Here is a 19,427-nt window from a genome sequence, read left to right as displayed (position 1 = left end):
AAACAAAACCATGTCATGTGTGTCAATTGCCATGCGCAACCAACATCTCCCTCATCAGCGATTGCCCAAAGAAAAAAAAAGGATGACCTAACCAGGGGTCGAACCTGGAATCTCTTGATATCGAACTAAATCGTAGTCAAGCGCCTTGCCATTGGGCCATTAGGCCGATGTTGTATCGGATTATTGTACTTCGATGGAAAATTCTCCGCTTAACATTGTTATATTCTCTTTTTTTAACTTCTTCACGCAGCAAGCAACGCCACCCAGTCAACCCCTCTCTCCCCATCTTCTCATTTTCTTTCATGGTAAAACTAGTCCCGCATTCTTCCCACGGAAACTTTTTTCCAATGGGGCACAGAAATGCCCCGCTAGCAGGCGCTCCACACACACACACACACACATCTACCTCTCCCCATCGCGGTAAATGACGTTAGTGGCGTTGGCGTCATCCGCTTCTGTTTCCCCTTCTCAACACCACGTGTTTGCATGTATTCGCACGTGGACCACCTTCTTTTTTTTCTCTCCTTCTGCATTCCTTTAAAATTAACGAAAACTCCACTATCTCCACTCATCTCCACATCCCTCTTTTTGAAGAGCTCAGGAAATTTAGGAAGAAAAGTTGGGGGGAGGTGAAAAGATTGGGGGGGAGGGTATATCAGCGGTGATGTTATTGGTTGCGCTAAGGGGGATTCGGCATACTTCCCTTTTCAACTATACACGAGTAAGGGGCTTGGCGATGAGAATGGATGGCATACGTATGTGTAAGTAAGTAAAGGAAAGTATACAACCTGTGTTGGAGTACGCAAGGAGGGAAGCGGGTGCGGAATTGGTGCGCTCGAGTACGTAGGGTGTGTTGATGCCAGATGCCGGGCGCGGACGCGGAGGGGATGGGGGGGTTGCTATTGGAGTGCTGTATTACACTACTACGTATGTATGTACTACAACGATTGCTTGGAGAGGTGCGTGATGTAGATGCGGATGCAGGATTGGGGGGGGAGCTACGAATCGGACCGAATATGGGGAGAGCGTTTGAACGGGAAACGGTTATCGGGCTAGGTGGGTTTTGCTTTTGGGTTGCACGTGCCTGATGTCATTGTGTAGTGGAGGGGAGTAGTAGTCATTGTCGTGCGTTTTGGCTTATCTTGTCACACGGGTAGGGAGGGTATGGGGGTAGTGAAGGTTTGTATTTTTTCTTTCCGAATGGTTGATGGGAGAGCGCAAGGGGGAGCCATCGGATGGCTTGGGAAGTCAGCCAAGACTGTATACACAGATGTGATTGTATACGTGTGCCACAGCATGCAATGGTCGTGTGTTCGCGTGTCTAACGGTCTAACGGTCTAACGGTCTGATGCTCGCATGTCTCACTTTCTTTCCATCAGTCCAGTAACACGTGAGAACGACATGTGCACATTACCCCAGCATTGTGACAAACCCAATCAAACAATCCGGGTTGTCAACGCCCGGGCGGATGAATTTTTATAAATCCGTATTACTTATACACATCCGAACGATAGCCCGTTCCCCCTGTGCAAGAGTTACATATAAAAAGAACAGGGTAACATGAGCGCCCGAGATACGCCCGTATACCCCCAGCCTATCTGCCTTCATCGGCCCTTTACGGCAATGCGGCACTCCCATATCCAGCTATGCATAGCTTGCCCACCCCATGTATAGCACCGCCAGGTTGCGCTCATCAGTAGCTTGCTGGATGAGTTCATTGACAGTGGCCTTTGTGCTCAATGTCTTGCTCAACTTCTTCTCCACAATACTAAGCGCTCTACCCGCCTCACCGGCCTGGTCTTCCTTTTCCCGTTTCTTGTTGCTCTCATGCACGACACCTGCCGCTTCCTCGACTGCCGCCGCTTGGCCCGAAGGAGCAGGTGTACCCCCAGGCGCGACACTGGTCGAGCGTGCGGTACCGTTGGCACCCGTTTCTTGATTTGCTTCTTGCATGCGTTTTGCCTTGGTCGGAGTGACGCTCCAGTTAACCAAGGGGTCGTAGCGCAGAACATTGAGCAGAGTCATGATGCTTTCCCTTTCCTCGCGGAGCGTATCCATAGTGAACTCGCAGCAGCGCCGGAAAACCCCCTCTGTCTTGGTATACCCCATACCATCTACTAGGTCACGCGTCAATCGGAACGGGACCACTTCCGGTACCGGCAGAACCCGACCAGCCTCAAAACTCACTCCAAGGTCAATGTGCACTACTTCGCCAGACTTCTCATCAAGCAAAATATTGTGACAATGGCGATCGCCCAAGCCAAGTACATGGCCCAAGATGGAAATGGCAGCCGTCGAGCGCGTGTACGCAAGACGGCGCTCGAACCATTCGTCAGGATCTTCAAAGCGCTCGAGCAGGAAGTAGCGCATCACAGGATGGAAATTTTCTGCAATCTTCTGCCACACCTTGACTCGTGTAGTGAGAGAGTCTTGTTGGCAGGCGCCAATCTCTTTGCGACATCTGTCGGGCTTGTAGTCATTCGGATAGTACTTTTCATGAGCCGGCATGACCCACAAATGCAGCGGAACAGTGTTTTGCACAAACTCCATCAGCCCAGATCTGGTTGAGAGCGGCAACACCTTGTAAGTACGAATGCCAAGGTTTCGAATACGCGTGGCCGTGTGATTCTTGAGCAGTCGTGAAACCTGGTCGAAGACTTGCTCCATGATAGCATCTTGACGTAGGTCGTCGTTTCCAGATTTGAACAATTGCTTGTAAGGCCGACCGTCGGTACCTTTGGCAGTGATGATCTTGGGCGCACTGAGGCCGTTTGCGATGCTCATCGTCGATTTGAATCCTGCAATCCTCGGCAGATCACTATAGTTCATGTTGGGCCGGACTTCAATCTGTAGTGTAGCAGGAGGTACGTTCAATCTGGGCACCTTGCTGACCAAGTCCTTGGACTCCTTGTATCTGTCGAGTTGTAGCTCGCGTCCTTGCTGTGTACTCTCCTTCTCACCCTTGAACATAGCGAGATGGTGGTAGATTTCATTGGACTGAGAAATGGAGCTCCAGTACGGTCGGGCTCTCTTGTCACTGCTCAGTGCAGTCGCAAGACCAGACGCGGCTTTCTGGCGAGACTTTGCCGATTCATCTTTAGCTCGAACGACATCCTCCCTAGTGATGGCGCCGACTTTCATCTGAATGGCAAAGATTTGATGCATGCCGTGATATGGGTGCTCCACACAGATACGGAATACAAGCTCCATCAAGAGATGCTGGAAGTCATTCTCCTCCGCTTGCAGCCGCGATGAGAGCTGATTCATCAATAGTGCAAACTTGCCGCTTGGAACGTCTTTGAGATATGTCTTCACAGCCTGGTTTGCCAAAGGAGTGTCGCAGTATTCCAGCCATAGGGAGAAAACACGGAGCGCGTCATTGTTGTACTCATCGCAGGCCGAAAGCGACAAGAGGTAGTTCTCGAGGCACTGACGTAGGAACTGCTCGCGTCCTTTGCGCATTCTTTCATACTCTGCATTGTCAAGGTCATACCAAGTTTTTGCTCGACGGGCGTTTCGATGATATGTCTCTCGCATTCCTCTGCTCTTGTCGGTCTTGGAAAGCTTGGTGAAGTCATGGTATTCCTGCAACTTGCGGTCCATCACGGTCTTGATACGGTCCATATCTTCGGCTGCTTCGGGGCTGAGAAGTTGTTTGTCACAGAATAGCGCGAATTCGTGGAAAACTTGGCCTGATCCTGAGCCTTGTCTCTGGCCTTTGAGCTCTCGAATTGCCGGCTCGAGATACTCGCTCATGATTGTGTCGGGTTTTGCCAGACGAGCCTCGGCGAGGTGGTGGCCCTAATGTTATCAGCGAAGAGATCAACACAACTAGTATATATTACATACAAGTCGAGCGAGAAGCACGGGAAGACTCAAGTCAGCGTTCTGAGAATCAAAATTGGCGTGGTCAATCAGATGTTGCCGCATTCGAATTGAAACCTCAGTCTCGCCCTGTTCCCAAAGGACGTTTGCTACTTCGTGTTGGGCGACAGCTTCAATGTCCAGACCTATAGCCTTGCATTTTGGTACAATGTCGGAAAGATAAGTTACGCTTGCAAGCGATTCCTGGAGGGCGCCATGCTTTCTGCACACGCTAGAAGATGACACGAGGGCCTCGACTTCCATACCACGTATTGTTGCGGTTCTTGTATGCAGAGAGTTTACAAGAGCGGGATTGGAGCTAAGCACGCTGAACAGAGTTTCGCGGCAGGACAAAAGTTGGCGCACATCGCTAAACCTGGGATGGGTGAGTAGTTGATCTACGTCGTCATTGAGGGTTACTTACTCGCCAGCTCGCATCCATTTTTCCCGAGATTTCATTCGATCCCAGGTATCCAATAGATGCTCTGAACGCTCGGTCATGATGACCTCTTCTGCCTCTGTGAGCACCCCCAAGGTACGCAAGTGAACCTTAGTCGGGACGGATGCGTTATTCTTTCCGGCAAGGAAATTCATCGTTGTTTGTAACTGATGACTGAAGTTTTCCCGGGCCTTTTCAACACTCTTCGCATAATGCATCCCCTGGAATGCTTTAAACAATGTACTTGCTTCCGTATTGTTGACCTCAGGGGCCTTTATATCCCATTGGCCCAACTTACGTGCCGTGTGGAGTGTACTTTCAACTACATCGTCTCCTGAATCGTGGAATTGCTCGTTCAGGAGTAGGGAGTGCGTAACACTATTCATGTTGAGCATGATCAGCGACTTCACTGTGCCGCGGGAATCAGTGGGTTCTAATTCGTTCCGCCTACGCATTTGACTGTCAAGACGAGCACCACGAAAGAGAAGGCTTTTCACGCCATCTCCCTCATAGTCAAGACGATCAAGGACAGACAAGAGACTTGAGCCTCGGTCGACGCCGTAAAACGAATCAGGCTCGTCAAGATTCTTATAGATGGAAAGTTGGAGCTGCAATGGTATCTTCGGTGGCTCAACCATAACGGATGATCTCCTTGTGCTGCTCTTCACCATAGGCTGGCCAGACGAATTTTCTGCAAACAGGAGCGCACTTCTGTACATGGCGCATGCACTCGCTGCCTGTGATGCTTCCAAGTAATTGACTTCTAACCACTTATCTCGATCCACTCGGGTAGCTTCTTTTGGTATTGGCTGGCTACGAAGGTAGAGGATACACTGCACGATGATGCGGACGTGTGGTATCGTGGCCGAGTTGCAGTCGCGAAACCAGCCGGCTATGGCTTTTGAGACAATGTCACGAACACTTCGGTCTTCTTCAAATTCATCTAGAAGGACAAGATGAAGTATGTATGGCAAGAGCTTCTCGGCCATATGGTTTATACCTATCAGGAGATCAGGAAGAGCATCGAGTACTGGGTCTTCAGTTGCGACTTTGCAGAGTGCTACAGTCAAATCTCTCACCCAAGAAACTATCGGCTTGAGGGGTGTGGGTGACACCGCCTGTTGAAGTCCGTCTGTTAGGGGCTGCGCCGGGTTGTCTGGCTCTGGTGGTTTGTACATAAGAGCTTTGGCGATTGCCTCTGGGATGACGCGTTGCATTTCAACCATGTACTGCGAGTCTGGGACCAGGCGGGAGATTAGACGCCGCACGGCATCCTCAGCTAGACTGACCTCTGTTCTGTCATCACTATAGAAGAGATCAATGACTTCCTTGACAATGGCCTCTCTTGAAGATGTTCCAAGAGTAGACTTTGAGCTCTGACTTGACGAAGTCCAAGGTCGAGCTCCAGCAGAGCTTTGTTTAACTTCTCCAAAAGCACTATATGCCCGGCCTAAGACGCGTGCCGTCCATAACAGATAGCCTTCACCCACTTTGCTTCGTCGACACGACTCCCAGACAAGGGGCGCAAACTCTGCAGCGTCACGGTCCACGCCAAGAATGTCATCCCGTGCAGTAGGGGCTGGCTGGAAATTTTGACAGAGTAAGTCCAGAGCAACGTCTCGTGATGTCTTGTTTAGCAGTTTGCGTCCCGAGCGGACATCATCCAGAATCTCTAACAAGAGCTTGCTCTCGTCGCTACCGCGAAACGAGTTTCCTTCTGCATTAACTTGCGAGGCAGCAGTAGTAATGAGCTTGAATGCTTTGACAGCTGAGGACCGTTCTACGGTGGCAATCGCCTGGGCATGAGCCTTCAGATATTCGGTGAGCCATGTATGAAATCGGGTGGCTGCATTCATAGTCGCCATGTGTTGAGACTGCTGAGTGGTGCTTTCCTGCGATGAGCTTAAAAACACTCGGAGAGAGATGAGAATCGATAACCCGATACCCGTCACAAAGCTTAGCTGCTGGCGGAGGTACTCAGCTCCATGCTCAAATAAGTACTGCATGATTCCCACCGTATCCTCTGTGCATTGCACGTCTGTAAGGAAAGGGCGTAGAGATTGGAGCGTCATTTGCAATGGATAACCTTCGTGGGCGATTGGACCAGCCAATGCGACAACAACTCGGATTTTGCGGATCACCGACCTTGCATAGAGAGAACCAAGGGCTGGATGAATGCGATCTAGGAGAGAGCGTAAAACAAAGGTGTATGTGCTTGGAGACCAAAAACCAGTCGGCCTATCACCTGTCCGTCTACACAAGCGCTCCAGTTGATCTGGTAAGTAAAAGGCGGAGAATGAAGGCTCTATCCCCATATTGAGGCCTTGCGCAGATTGACTGATCCTAGTGATTTCGGCTAAAACTGCTGCGGCAGGGTTGAAGGCAGGTTTCTTGTCTAAAGACTTGCCAAGACGTTCTTCGTGATCGATGGTTTGAAGCATATGCCCAAGAACCTGGGGGAAATGCTTCTGTATCAAGACATAGTACTGGTCACTGCCGACCATCTCTTTAAGTAGATTACCGAAGCTTGAGTCTGCTTTGTTACGAGCTGAGCCTCTACATGTATCCCATGCTATTGTGTATGCGGCTGCCTTGCCGATATTTTTCGACAATAAATGTTGTGCGGAATAGCCCAACTGGCTGGCCAGGTACTCCACTTCATCTTTACGGCCAAACATGATCGCTTGGCCCACGACCTCAGCCTCTATATCACGTAACAGATCCGGAAGCGAATCATAGTCGAAAATTAGAAAAGGGATCGCACTGATCTCCTGGCCTCGATCCAACCACGTGAAGATGACTTGGGGAGCAAACAGTCTGAACAGGCTCTGTGAGTCACCAAGACACCTGGACTGAGCGACATTGGAAATACAGCGCTCGGCATGAAGAGCGGCCACGGGTATCGTTCCTGCTGTTGCGAAGATGCGGTATACGCTATGGCGTAACAACGTGTGCCATTGGGACGCCAACCGTGAAAGGACCAGAAGTCGAACAGCGATGCCTTCAGTACCCTCATCATCTCCAGGGAGGCTACTATCGACGTCTTGTAGTATCTTGTCGTGCTCGGACAGGACAAAATCCTCGAATATCCTGGGTAGGCGTTCAGCGATATGGTATTTGACGGTCATTTCGCCACTCGCTAGCAGCTCAAACAAACTCGTGCGCACCGAAGGAACCTTACGGTTGTGTGCGAAGTCAGGATGGTGTTTGAGTAGACCATGAAGGAAGATGGCAATCGTTGTTTGCAAATTGGCTGAGCGTCTTACTCCTCCCTTTTCCATCTCCTTGACGTAGTACACATATAACGCTTCAATGTTTTCATAGAGATCTTGGGCCTCCCGATCGACTGCATCAGATGTCCAGACAAGCGCTGTGCCAATCAAAACCTCCACGAGCATACCATTGGCAACTTCAGATGTGTTGTATTCGCGAGCGCGAGGATCAATGAGTGCTTCGCTAAAGCGCTCTAGGAGACTCAAGCAATCGCTTCTGGATATTTTCAAGTTGCTGCTCCATAATGCGCGAAGGAATTGTCGCGAGTAAAGCAGATCACTCTCCGAAAGAGACACCAAATGGTCTGTGAATCTAGCTGGAATCATTTCTTGGTCTGGTTCTGGGCAATCCATTGAAGAGGATATAAACTGGAGGTATGTTGAGCAGGATGCGCGCAAAGCTGATATGTCATTCTCAGCCTGGAGGTCGTGACGGGGTACATCGTTATCGAAAACGGATGCTCCTACGGTCATCTGTGAGCCAGATGCATCATCCATCTCCATAAAATCTTCATCTTCTGCATAGAATGATTGCTTGACGTCTTTGCGTTGGCCAAGAGCCGTGGACAAGTGCTGAGCTACTAAATGAATGCCAGTTCGCTTATAAACATCAGTACCCCGACCTTGAAGTGAACCAATTTCAGGAAGACTCTTCGTGCAGACTGCAAGGACAGCATCAATCTTGTATTGTTCCGTCTGCGGTTTGGTTAGAGTGACAGAAAGGAGGTCAATTAGATCAATCACGGACGACTGAAGAGCCGATACTCGGCGGTCGTCCGGGTTACCAAGTGCAGCGACAGCTGGCGCAACGATGCAGAGATTCGTGACGATCCGCATCATATCTGAAGTAATACCCGCGGTATTTGTTGTAATCATGTCTTTCCAACGTTGTTTTGCCTTGTCAACCTCTGACAGGCAGAAATCAAGTATTCTATTTCCCATTTGTGTAGGGTGATAGTCGCTTGTTGGCTCCTCAGAAGCAGTGTGCCTATCGGCAGTCTTTGACGCGAAATCCTTTGTGGATGGAAGAAGCAAGAGGTAATGAGCCAGATCTTTGTAATGCGCTGTATGAGTCCTAGCCTGCGCTAAGGGTCCCAATACAAGAAAACTTGCTGCTTTTGGTGGAGCAAAAGTCAGGTCAAGACAGGTATAGATGATACGTAGCACATCGCGAGCGTTGCAGTGGTGCGCAGCCAGCGAAGAGTAGGTTCTCTCGTACCATGAACCTTGTATATACTTAGTTGAACTCTAGAGAATGTATGGTAACACCTACTTGGGGTCCATTTGCCAAGAAGCCAGTTCAAGATTCGCTCAGCAGTGGAGCTGAAGTGGGTTGGATTCTCCTTGACACGCTCCTGTAAGATGGTAGTCATCAAGGATGAGCTACTCTCGGTGAGTAGCGCAGGCCCACTTAATTCAATGGATGCAAGTATGGACTGGGCGGTACCTGACACCTCAGAGAATGGGACAATGTTGAGCCTAAGCAGAACGTCCATAAGATGACACGCCACGCGAGATAAAGAAATGGAAGTGACTGATCGGGAAGCGCTCTGCCAGGCAGATATCCAATAAGGCAGCAGTGACACATGGCATGCTGATTGCTGGAAGGCAGCTCTAAGTGGAAGTTAGATAAACCTGGTTGCATACGACTCTGACACTCACCCAGCCAAGCCTAACATTGCCCACACGGAATGTACGGGGTTTTCATCAGAGATGCATGATGTAAGCTTCTCTAACATTGGTTGGAGGTCCTCCTCACCGAAAGGACCTTGCTGTGCCATGAAGGCAACAATTTGTAATGCTGCCCGTTTGGCGTTGGATCTAGGCTCAGATACGTGACGCAGGTATTCTGAAGACAACTGAGTAACGCGAAGACGCTTGCTAGAACTCTCCTCAGTATCGCTGCGGTCGTAGGCAATGGTACGTCTTCGTTGGTCAAGCATAAAGGAGAAGCGTGCAATGGTAGCGACTGTAGACCAGAGCCCTTCGTGACGTTGATGCTCTGTGTCCATTGAAAAAGCATAAGTGTGCAGTGGATGGGTACCGTCAGTAGGAGAACCTAGATGGCGAAAGCAGAGATGGTCTTCTTCGAGATACTGGTGAGCGGTGGTTTCTTGTCGGCGTCGATAGTCGCTATACATGGTCTCGATGAGCACCTCAAGATCCGAGCTTGTGGTCTCGTCATATGCATCAGTGAGGAGACTTGCGATATGTGCTTCAGTATATGTCAAGGTGATTAAGATTTCGTCTCGCAGTATGGCATCAGACCACATGGACTTTAGAAGGGGCAGCAATTTACGTATTGTCCGCTTAGTCAACTCAAGAGACTGCAGTGCAGTGCGAGCAAGAACAGAATTCACGGCTGCAAGTGCAGCCACGACGACACTTCCACGCCCAGTCTTGTGTTGCAAGTAGCGCAACAGAGCAGTTAAGACGGCCTCGGAGCGATCAAGCAGTGGCGCATTTGAGGCTTTGACAAGATGATGGATGCAGTGCACAAAATCATCCGCTGCGTAGACATGCTCGGCAACGACTGGCTTGGTCCTCGACACAGCTACACGAGGCGACGCTCTAGAAGAAGGGAAGTCGGCGGGCTCGAGTGGGGTGCGAGCATGGCTTGAGGTGTTAGTGCTCCAGCTATTCTGAGGCTCGCCTTCAGTGGCAGTGGGCTCTGAGAAGAAGCCGGCCAGTGAGGTGATGCAGAAGTCTACTGCATCGTCCCAGCAGTCTTTGGACAGACGCTCGACATGGGGCTGGTATTCGAGGAGTGAGCGCAGTGTCTTGGGCAGGTCTTCTAGGAGCGGCTCGACCAAGCCGCTATTGGCAGGCAATACTTGGATGATGGTGTCTATGATGATCTCTACGGTGGAGCTCTTGATGGTGCGCACGCCCGACGCAATAACATGGCGCAAGGCCGAGGCGGCTAGGGGAAGGAGGGCGGCCGTCTTGGGCGTCCTGGCCTTGTTGCGCACAAAGGCGGCTCGTTCATCACGCAGGCATTGGAACAGAGTCTCGCACAGGGCCAGGTATGCCTTGTTGCCCAGCGCCTCGAGGCTGGGCTTGCCGCGATTGTGCTTGAGGATGTGGATGAGGTCTTTGAGGCCTGTTGTTCGGTCGGCCACACGTGACGACTGGATCAGGACTGCGCGCTGTTAGCACCTACACAAGCATCCATCCAGGGCTGTTGTTTGTGGGCGCTCACGCTTTGCGTCCTGGATGTTGGTTGCCCCCATGGCTGTCGCTCCCTACAGCCACTGCTGCGGATGCTGCGCCGTCTCAGAGCAGTCAATGGCGCGAGGCCGGAGTCGGCATGTCGCGATATCCACAGCAACTGTTGGGGGAGACTCTATGGCCGCAGCATCTCTGTGCCTATTGCAGCTCGTGTGGGTGCGGAGTTTAGGGCGGAGGTGGTGGTGGCGACGGGGGGAGCGTGTCTAGGGCTGGCCCACAATCGGCGCTAAGAGCTTCTCGCGTTGGGAGAAAGTCCATCGAGCTTCACTGCTGCCAAAACACAAAGACACCAACCACGGATAATGCGCCAGCCGACTGCGCGACACTCCCATGGCTGAACAAGACAGCCTCGCCGCCCTCCAGGGCCTCCACCGCGACCTATGCGCCCACATTGACTTGCAACTGCCGGTGCTCGAGCGCCTGCTACTGAACCTGGAAGCGCATTTGGAGGAGCTCAAGACGCTGCTGGACAAGAAACCAAAGAACGACAAGAGCAGACAGGCTCTGGCTTCCGGTAACAAGCCCGCCACGCTGCGTGCAGAGACGAGTGCTGACCGCGCCAGGCAAGATCACCATTGACGACAACGAGTACGAGGTCAACGACGACTTCAAACAACAGACGCTCGAACTCGCCGATGCCCTAGATCTCGATGAACTCGATGCCGCCGCCCTCTTCCTCGGCGCCCAGACCGAAGCCCGTGAGCTGGACCGCTCCCAGTTGCAGACGGCCGTCATCCGCTTCCACCGCCGCCGCGAGTATGTCCTCCTGTGTGTGCGCATCTTGATGAAGACAGCTCTGGACAGCGACGATGCTCAAGTCGAGGGGCTGCCCGTGCTGCAGGAGGCTGTCCAGATGATTGTCGGTGTACACGGCACAACAAACTTGGCCAATGCCTTTGGTTTCTGGGCCAAGTGTCTGACGAGTATGGAGGCAGTGGAGAGGTGGCTGCAGTTCATTGCCGAGCGCGTACAGAGCACCCAGGTTGTGGGCCAAGTACCTCTGCCCGGATTTGTGGAAATTATGGACTTCCAGCGCCAGAGCCTGACCAGACAGCACGAAAACCTGGCTGCAATTTGTACTCATATGATCAAACCCGGATACGTCAATCTCGACAACTACAAGTCCTTGCTTGCTCGCGCCAAATCGCTCGATCGACATGACCTTAACACCATCCACTACGTTCCCATCCTTCTTCGGCTCACTTCCTGGGTCGCCTCGGACAGCAACAACGTTACATTGAGGGAAGCGCGGAACTTGCACGACTCGTTGATGAGTGGACGTGAGAGCGACAACTGGCTGCTGAGGAATCTGCACGCGGCAACATTGACTTGGTGGCTGGCAGAGTACAGCGGACGCTACATGGACCCCAACACCCAAGACGCTGCGCTGCAAGGCATCAACTTTGATGATGAGGCCAATGCACGATCTGACGTCTTCCTCAAGGCCCTCGGTGATGGCGCATTCCATTTCATGCTTTCTGTCAGCCAGGATGTCCGCCCAACGCGCTGGTATGACCCCCAGAAGACCAGCATGTTATCAACGCTCTTGCAAGACACGGCTGTCTTGAGCCGAGACTCGGTGCAGCCCGAAGACTTCTTCAAGAGCCTCCTCATGGAGCAGTTGCAGACCTTTGTCGATTCCTTTATCACACACATGCCGGACACGCTACGCAAACTCAAGGCCGAGGAGGACGATCAGCGCCGACGACTGCAACTCCACTTCCAGCGATCAACCGGAGAGTACCCGCTGCATCTGGAGCGATTCATGGTGATTGTAGCTTACGCATTCGATGGTTTCCCCGATGCCGCCGAAGACTTCTGGAGCGACAAGGAGAGCAACCTGTACGGATTCCTACAATGGGCGGCCAAGCGACAACCTACCCCACGGATAGCCATGTTTTGCGAAATGCTGCGCGCCATCGGTACTGGAGAGACGAATGCAGAAGCTGCGCATCGCTTCCTGCTTGAAGAAGGCGCGTCTGCCTCTGGCAAAATCCGCCGAACCAGCTCACTCAGTTACACCACAATCTTCAACGAATTGAGTGAGTTTGAAAAGGACATTCATGAACCGAAGAAAGCCATTCAGGCTGGCGTATATGCTGCTGCCACCAACCCAATTGACCAGATTGTAGAGCCAGAGAGTGCGACCATGCTAGAAAGCTACTTCCGACTCATTTCGCACATCTGCCGACAAAGTCCCACCGCCCGCAACTGGATACTCGAGGTCAAAGAATTCGACTTTGCCAACATCTGCTTTGGCCTCTGCACTGACAAAGTTGAGAGCGGATTGCGCGCAGCTGCTTTCGACGCCCTGTCCGCCCTACTTGTAGGCAAGGATGCTCCACGTGCCAATGCCATGTGGTTCATGCTTGACGACTGGACTGTTAACGGCTTCTACACTGGTTCAAAGCAGAACAACACTCTGGGGGCTACACCAAGGGATGACTTGTGGCCCACGCTTGCAGACGGATACGACGAGTCCATCGCCTTGGTTCGCCTTCTCCACATGCTGGTAGAGCCCTACCCCGAGAACGAAGGCTTGAACGACAGTCTACCATTCCCTGAAGGCTTGGGTTCTTCGCGTAGAATGCCCGGTATTGAGGGCTTTATCGACTTTGTCATGCAGCAGGTGTTTGCAGAGCGCTCTTTGGATGTACTTGATCCTCTGCAACGCAATGTCATGCGATGGACTTGCTTGCGCTTCATGGTAACTTGTCTCTCCACATTCAATGAGAACCTCGTCGTCTTCGCAAACAAGTCTAGCATACCTGTTGACGATGTTATTGATCCTTCATCCCTTGCTGTTTATGTTGCGCTGCACCCGTTCGCGCGCGTCATGGAATGGCTTTTCAATGACAAAGTCCTCAAGGCCCTCTTTGCAGCCTCGCACCACGATGTGACTATGGTCGATGCTGCTCCATCAGACTCACCCTTGATCCAATCTCTCATGCTCAGCATTGAGGTAATGGATTGGGTCATGAAGCTTCAGGCTACGTATCTGGACATTGTCAGGCCAGTGCTTAAGCAGCAGACCTCTTTTCAGCATTCTCCGGTATCAAATCTATCACTAGCATCTTTCGAGGACGCAATCTTGAACAACCTTCAAATCGTTGTTGATCTAGGCCTGTACTGTGGCACAGGCCATGAGGCCTTGACGATTGCTTCTCTTCAATTACTGGAGAAGATGGCTTCTTCCCGCAAACTTGCAGTCTCTCCTGCAGGATTCGGACAACGATCCGGCCGAAGCAAGATTGTCGGCATATTGGAGAAGGATAACGAAGCAGAACGCATTGGCAGGTCCCTTTCGGGTCTGATGCGATTCAGCGCCGAAGAGCTTGAGGCTGGCGAAGAGGCTTCTGGATACATTGTCAAACTTCGCATATTGGATTTCTTGAACAGCTGTTTGGCTGCTGTGTCTCTCCGGCCAACCATCGCTCACATTCTTTTGGGTTTCTCATGTGGGACAAATGCTGTACGAATTGCCGACGACAGTCTTTGGTCCAATGGACAAGCTCTCTTCCATAGTATCCTTTTGCTGGGCGTCGAATACCCGGACAACGATGGAGAACAATTCTTAGCATGGAGAGCCGCGATCAAGACCCGGTGCTGGCAGGTGCTCCAGAAACTATGGCGCTCACCGCTGACAAGTGCTATCACCATGGAGGAGCTGCGCGACAACGAGTTGCTGTTTATCGAAGCACCCCAACTCACTCCCATTACCCTCGAGATACCCTGGGACGGTATGTCTTTAGTTCAAGGACTCGGAGTTGCCCCTAGCGACTATTCCGCATTCTTCTCTGGGCCGCCAGCACTTGCCCTGCAGAACTTCCTTCAACGTCGTGCCGCATTCTTAGATTATGAATCGAGAGAACTTCGGTTAACAGTCAAGGAAAATATGCCGACGATGAAATCCAGGATTCAGTCCCTACTTCTTGGCACCACTATTAGACCTGGCGAGGACGCTGGAGTGAATCCCAACATTTTCGACCTGTTTGATTTCATGGAGCTGGCCTACCCAGAACGTGCTCTGCCAGATCAGCACAAGTTCTTTGAAGGCGTGAGCCTCGAATCATGTCAGGAAGAGAAGGAGGGCTGTACACTATACTCAATACCGCTGCTAGAACAAGTGATCCGACTGAAGCTAAAGTATTGGAGGAAAGACGGCTTACTCAAAGAGGAGGAGCAGGAGATAGAGCTCGCTGAGCAGGCTGAGCTTTTGATGGCTATCTTTGTTGACTGGAATCGCCGTGCCCAGCTCATGCGCTATCACAAAGAAATCCTCCAATCTTGGGTTCAAGCTGTGATGGTAGCGGTGCACAACTGCGACTTTGAAAATGGAGCTCGAAGCTCTTTCATTCTACAAACTTTGCAAGTCATCCTCCCGAAGCTCGAACAGTCATACGCCGCCGATATATTCACTGCTCTACAACTCGCCAGCCTTGCCGAATCTCTCATTCAAAAGGTTGACTTCGAGTCCACAGCCTTCGACAAGACTGGCGACTTTGCCAACGACCGATTGTCACAACTCTTCCGTGCTGCGCTGGTGGGCATTCATAGCCCAGTCTCTACAGCTGAATTGCGGGAATACTGCTACCAGATTTGCTTCCGCTACATGCACGGTACCTTCCAGAAGGCAACGTCAAACTCCGTGCTTGGCCGTCACACACTCAACGCAATCAGGAACTGTGGAAGCCACATGCTCGAAGTGATTTGTGATGATGCCTACAGCGGTCAAGGAACTTGCAAGGTCTCTGCACTCCTTCTTCTCAATGCATTTGTAGCAGTTGCGACTCGTCAGTCTTCCAAGTACATACTTGAAAGCTTCGTTTCTCTCAACTTTATCGGTGTTCTTGTTGACAACATCAAGCACATCCCTGAGGAACTCCGCGCTGCGACCGCGCCACAAGTTCCAGTTTTGCTTTCCTATTACGACGCTAGTCTTGCGCTCCTCCTCCGTATATGTCAATCTCGTCTAGGAGCGGCGCATGTGCTCAACGCAGGCCTCTTTCCGGCTATCCGGGACTCACAAATCTTCTCCGTTGACCCTGACATCGGTCTCGAATTCGACGATGCGAATGCTCTACGCAAATATTACGAGCTCATGCTGGCTGTGCTACGAGTAATCAATGCCGCAGTCATTGCAAGAGGACGACAAAATGATCAGACGGTGTTCCAAGCAAGAGAGTTCCTGAAAGACAATAGACATAGCATGGTTAGCATCTTCAAGAGAAGTGTCAACGTAGGTGTCGGGAAGGGCGAAGAGGTACAACAGGATCTAGTAGACTTGGTGGATTGTTGGACAGTATTGGTTGACGTCACTGGATTCCTACAAGTAAGTCATTCGCGTAGAAACGGGATCAACCGGCATGTCGCTAATGTATTGCAGTACGAAGATGAGTCAAGTCTGAAGAAGGCGAGGCCAAACATGTTCTCATAAGTAGTACATCCGATTAGTGCCATGGCCTGGGGGATGGGATGATGTGTTATGCGCTTGATGGGTACGCTCTGTTATGTAATGTGTAGAAAAAGCACTTTTCAAACCTGGTTCGATTTGACCTATTTTCATTCCAACCTATCACACGACACCATGCATCGAAAGTCTCCATGTAGTCACATCATACATATCTCCAAGAATGACGGTTGGAGGAGGGATATGCAAGCCACAGGCCTCAGGTCAGACTTATCGATAAGCGCTCCTCGGAGCGTACATCATCGCCGCTCCCTTGCATTGCCTCCCCAACCAATTGTGCCAACTTGGCGCCGATAGAGCAATATGCCTACAGTCGGAGAAAAATTCCCTCTTCCCTCCTTTTCGCCCAATCCTTCAACCTGTGCCTGGTCATGCCACACCTACATTTGGATACAAAATGCTGAGATGAGTGTCGCCAATACTGGTGCGTGGGTAAGAGCGCTTATACGCAATGGTGTATCGTGGCAAGCCTTCAGCTGCATGCGCAGAATGTAGGAAACTGCGCAGCCGGGTGAGTAGTCACTTTCACGGGGGAACCCCTGTTGTATCCACCTTCCCTTGTACTCGAGTTTATATGGCTCGCCGACTAAATAGCAACTGCTGTTCGTCCTGCACGCTCCTACATCACTGACAATTGTTAGTGTGACAAGAAACAGCCTGCCTGTGGACAGTGCATCAAGGCTGGCCGTGAATGCTCAGGGTACCGCAACATGGTCGACCTCATGTTCCTCGATGAGAGTAGTCGAGTGGTAACACAGAACCGGGGTCGTATTTCGCCTAGGAAAATGCCTGTGGAGGATAATCATGCCAACGAGATGTTAGTTCAACGACCCAAAAAACAAGAACTTCCCGAATCTCCATTTCGGTTAGCTGGCTTCGTCATGTATCAGCCTCTGGACGACCTTGGGGTCAACTTCTTCATGAATAACTTCATTGTGGACGATCCAAACATGTCGTTGATCCACTATCTCCCCAGCTACTATGCCAGATCAGGGTTCTCTGGTCCTGCACTGCGACAAATGTGTGCAGCTGTTGGGCTAGTCAGTCTTGCGAACAAATCTCACAGGAAAGATATGCTGAGTGTTGCCACAAACAACTACGCTACTGCAATACGAGTTATTAATGCTGCTCTGTTATGTCCAAGAAAGGCAGCTCAGGACTCCATACTCGCATCCATATTCATGGCAGCCATGTTCGAAGCCCTGATCATCCCACGGCATGTCGGCATGGATAACTGCTGCACGCATCTGGCAGGTGCTGTGTCAGTGGCACACTTGATCTTGAAGCAAGAGAGACAGACTGATGTCACAATACAACAGTGTACGGCACTGGTCAAGACTGTCATCATGAACTGCTGGGTCCAGCAAATATCTCTACCGCCTAACTTTTCCGAGTTCAAGAACCTGGTTGAAAAGAAAGCTGCACGCATGTCGGTCCACGACATGTTCTTGAATATCGTCATGGAATTGCTCCAATTCAAGAATCAAATTCAGAGCCCAATGCAGGATGACCCTACTGCTATCATACGAAGGGCTCTGGCTATCGATAGCTCTCTAGAAGATTTCGCACGTACATTGGACCGTCAAACTCCGTTTGAATCTGTCCAACTACCTGCTGGTGAGAGCGAGCATGTGGCTTACAAAGGGTACTATCACAGTAAGTATCTACAGTAAAGTGTTGGTTGATGCTTATGCCTAACCCATATCGGAAGTATATCCTCAACACCTTCATGCCCATTTATGGAACAACGTTCGCTCATCCCGCATACGCCTCCACCAGCTCATCCTACGACAATCACAAGGTCTCATGCCGACTCCAGAACTACGCACTCAAGAAGCAACATCCGAAACCGTCATCGTTACACTGGCCATGGAAATGATCGCAAGCGTGCCCCAACTTGCAGGCTACCTTGAAGACCTTGAAACACCAACCACACCCGTGATACGCACCGTACCTACCCCAGACAGCACCTCATATGAACTGCGATATCCAACACAGCGATGCGCCGCTGCTCGCACCCCCGAATCCAACCCTCACAGTTTTTATCACATACTATATCAGCTGTACATCTACGGAGCTGAATCTTGTTTACCCCAGTCAATGAGACACTGGATTCAACAACGTATAGCGTGGATGGAAAATAAAGCAAATCCCGTTGAATTAGTGAGCTTGCAGGACGTTGTCAGGCGCCAGCTGTGGAATGTTTCTTCCAAAAACAGTGATAAACAGTACGTCCATTTTCATTTCATTTCATTTTGGTTGTTTTTGAGTGTAATCGAAATTACTGACACGTTTCATAGATTTGTTGAGTTTGTTAGCGAGGCGGAGTCGCCTGCTTCTTTGGCGTTTGACGCCAACGCATGCGCGATAGAGAAACCGGCGATCACGGGGTTTCGAATTGGTGGGAATGATTTTTTGCATCGTGAGGCGGTGTCGGCAGGAGGTATGCATAGTTGTTCTAGCATTGCGTGCAGTATTTGTAATCTTTGATGAAGAGATGATTGCATTGGGCTTTTGCTGCATACGCGCCACAAAGGTGCAGTTGATCGTTGATGTGATTTTTTTCTCGCATTTTGGTATCTCGGTTAGTTAGATAATATGAGGAGAAATCTAGAATTTGCCTTCAGTATGTCGAGTCTATTTGACTTGGGATCAACGGAATCAATCAATCTAAGAGTGAGCCCTTGGGTTGATTGACCATATTTTGGTGAGATTTGATTTATTTCCGATTTTTTTCTTTTCGATTCAAAATTCCTCAATTTGGTAAGAAGTACTGGATATGGCAGCATTTTGGTGTTAAGCTGGGCAGCTTCCATCGATAGCGATATAATATATCACGTGATCTTGTCTCATCAACCACGTGACTATGTCTATAGGAGCTACTATGTCTAACGCTTCTCACCAAATTAAAGAATTTTGAATCGAAACGACAAACGAATCAGAAATGAACAAAATAAATCAACAGAGTCATTCATCCCAAGTCTAGAGTCTACACACACACAATTTATTTACGCCCGGCGGCCGAGCCGAAAGGGCTACTAACGCTAGTCTAGCTTTACACTTCCTATGCTACGTCTTGGTCTCCTTAGCCCATATGTCTTCTTTTGCCCACTTCTTTATATAGCTTATTATCCAATCTAGAGTCCTTATT

General features: G+C 50.6%; 3 protein-coding genes across 3 annotated transcripts; 2 read left to right on the top strand and 1 right to left on the bottom strand.

The window, feature by feature from the left end:
• Positions 1 to 1,644: 1,644 nt before the first annotated feature.
• Positions 1,645 to 10,808, bottom strand: COCCADRAFT_8175 (uncharacterized protein; the record flags this gene model as incomplete). The annotated part of the gene is made up of 6 exons (XM_007717858.1): positions 1,645 to 3,801; positions 3,850 to 4,240; positions 4,289 to 8,801; positions 8,849 to 9,189; positions 9,238 to 10,717; positions 10,778 to 10,808. The coding sequence occupies 6 exons, from the start codon at positions 10,806 to 10,808 to the stop codon at positions 1,645 to 1,647; spliced, it is 8,913 nt and encodes a 2,970-aa protein (XP_007716048.1).
• A 328-nt stretch (positions 10,809 to 11,136) lies between these two features.
• Positions 11,137 to 16,243, top strand: COCCADRAFT_105981 (uncharacterized protein; the record flags this gene model as incomplete). The annotated part of the gene is made up of 3 exons (XM_007717864.1): positions 11,137 to 11,320; positions 11,370 to 16,138; positions 16,193 to 16,243. The coding sequence occupies 3 exons, from the start codon at positions 11,137 to 11,139 to the stop codon at positions 16,241 to 16,243; spliced, it is 5,004 nt and encodes a 1,667-aa protein (XP_007716054.1).
• Positions 16,244 to 16,727: 484 nt separating this feature from the next.
• Positions 16,728 to 18,766, top strand: COCCADRAFT_105996 (uncharacterized protein; the record flags this gene model as incomplete). Its single annotated transcript, XM_007717863.1, has 4 exons — positions 16,728 to 16,787; positions 16,918 to 17,932; positions 17,988 to 18,504; positions 18,577 to 18,766. The coding sequence occupies 4 exons, from the start codon at positions 16,728 to 16,730 to the stop codon at positions 18,764 to 18,766; spliced, it is 1,782 nt and encodes a 593-aa protein (XP_007716053.1).
• Between the last annotated feature and the right edge of the window lie 661 nt (positions 18,767 to 19,427).

The sequence above is a fragment of the Bipolaris zeicola genome (genome assembly GCF_000523435.1).
Source record: "Bipolaris zeicola 26-R-13 unplaced genomic scaffold scaffold_199, whole genome shotgun sequence".
Taxonomy (NCBI): Eukaryota; Fungi; Ascomycota; class Dothideomycetes; order Pleosporales; family Pleosporaceae; genus Bipolaris; species Bipolaris zeicola.
This window is presented reverse-complemented; position numbering and strand designations above follow the sequence as displayed.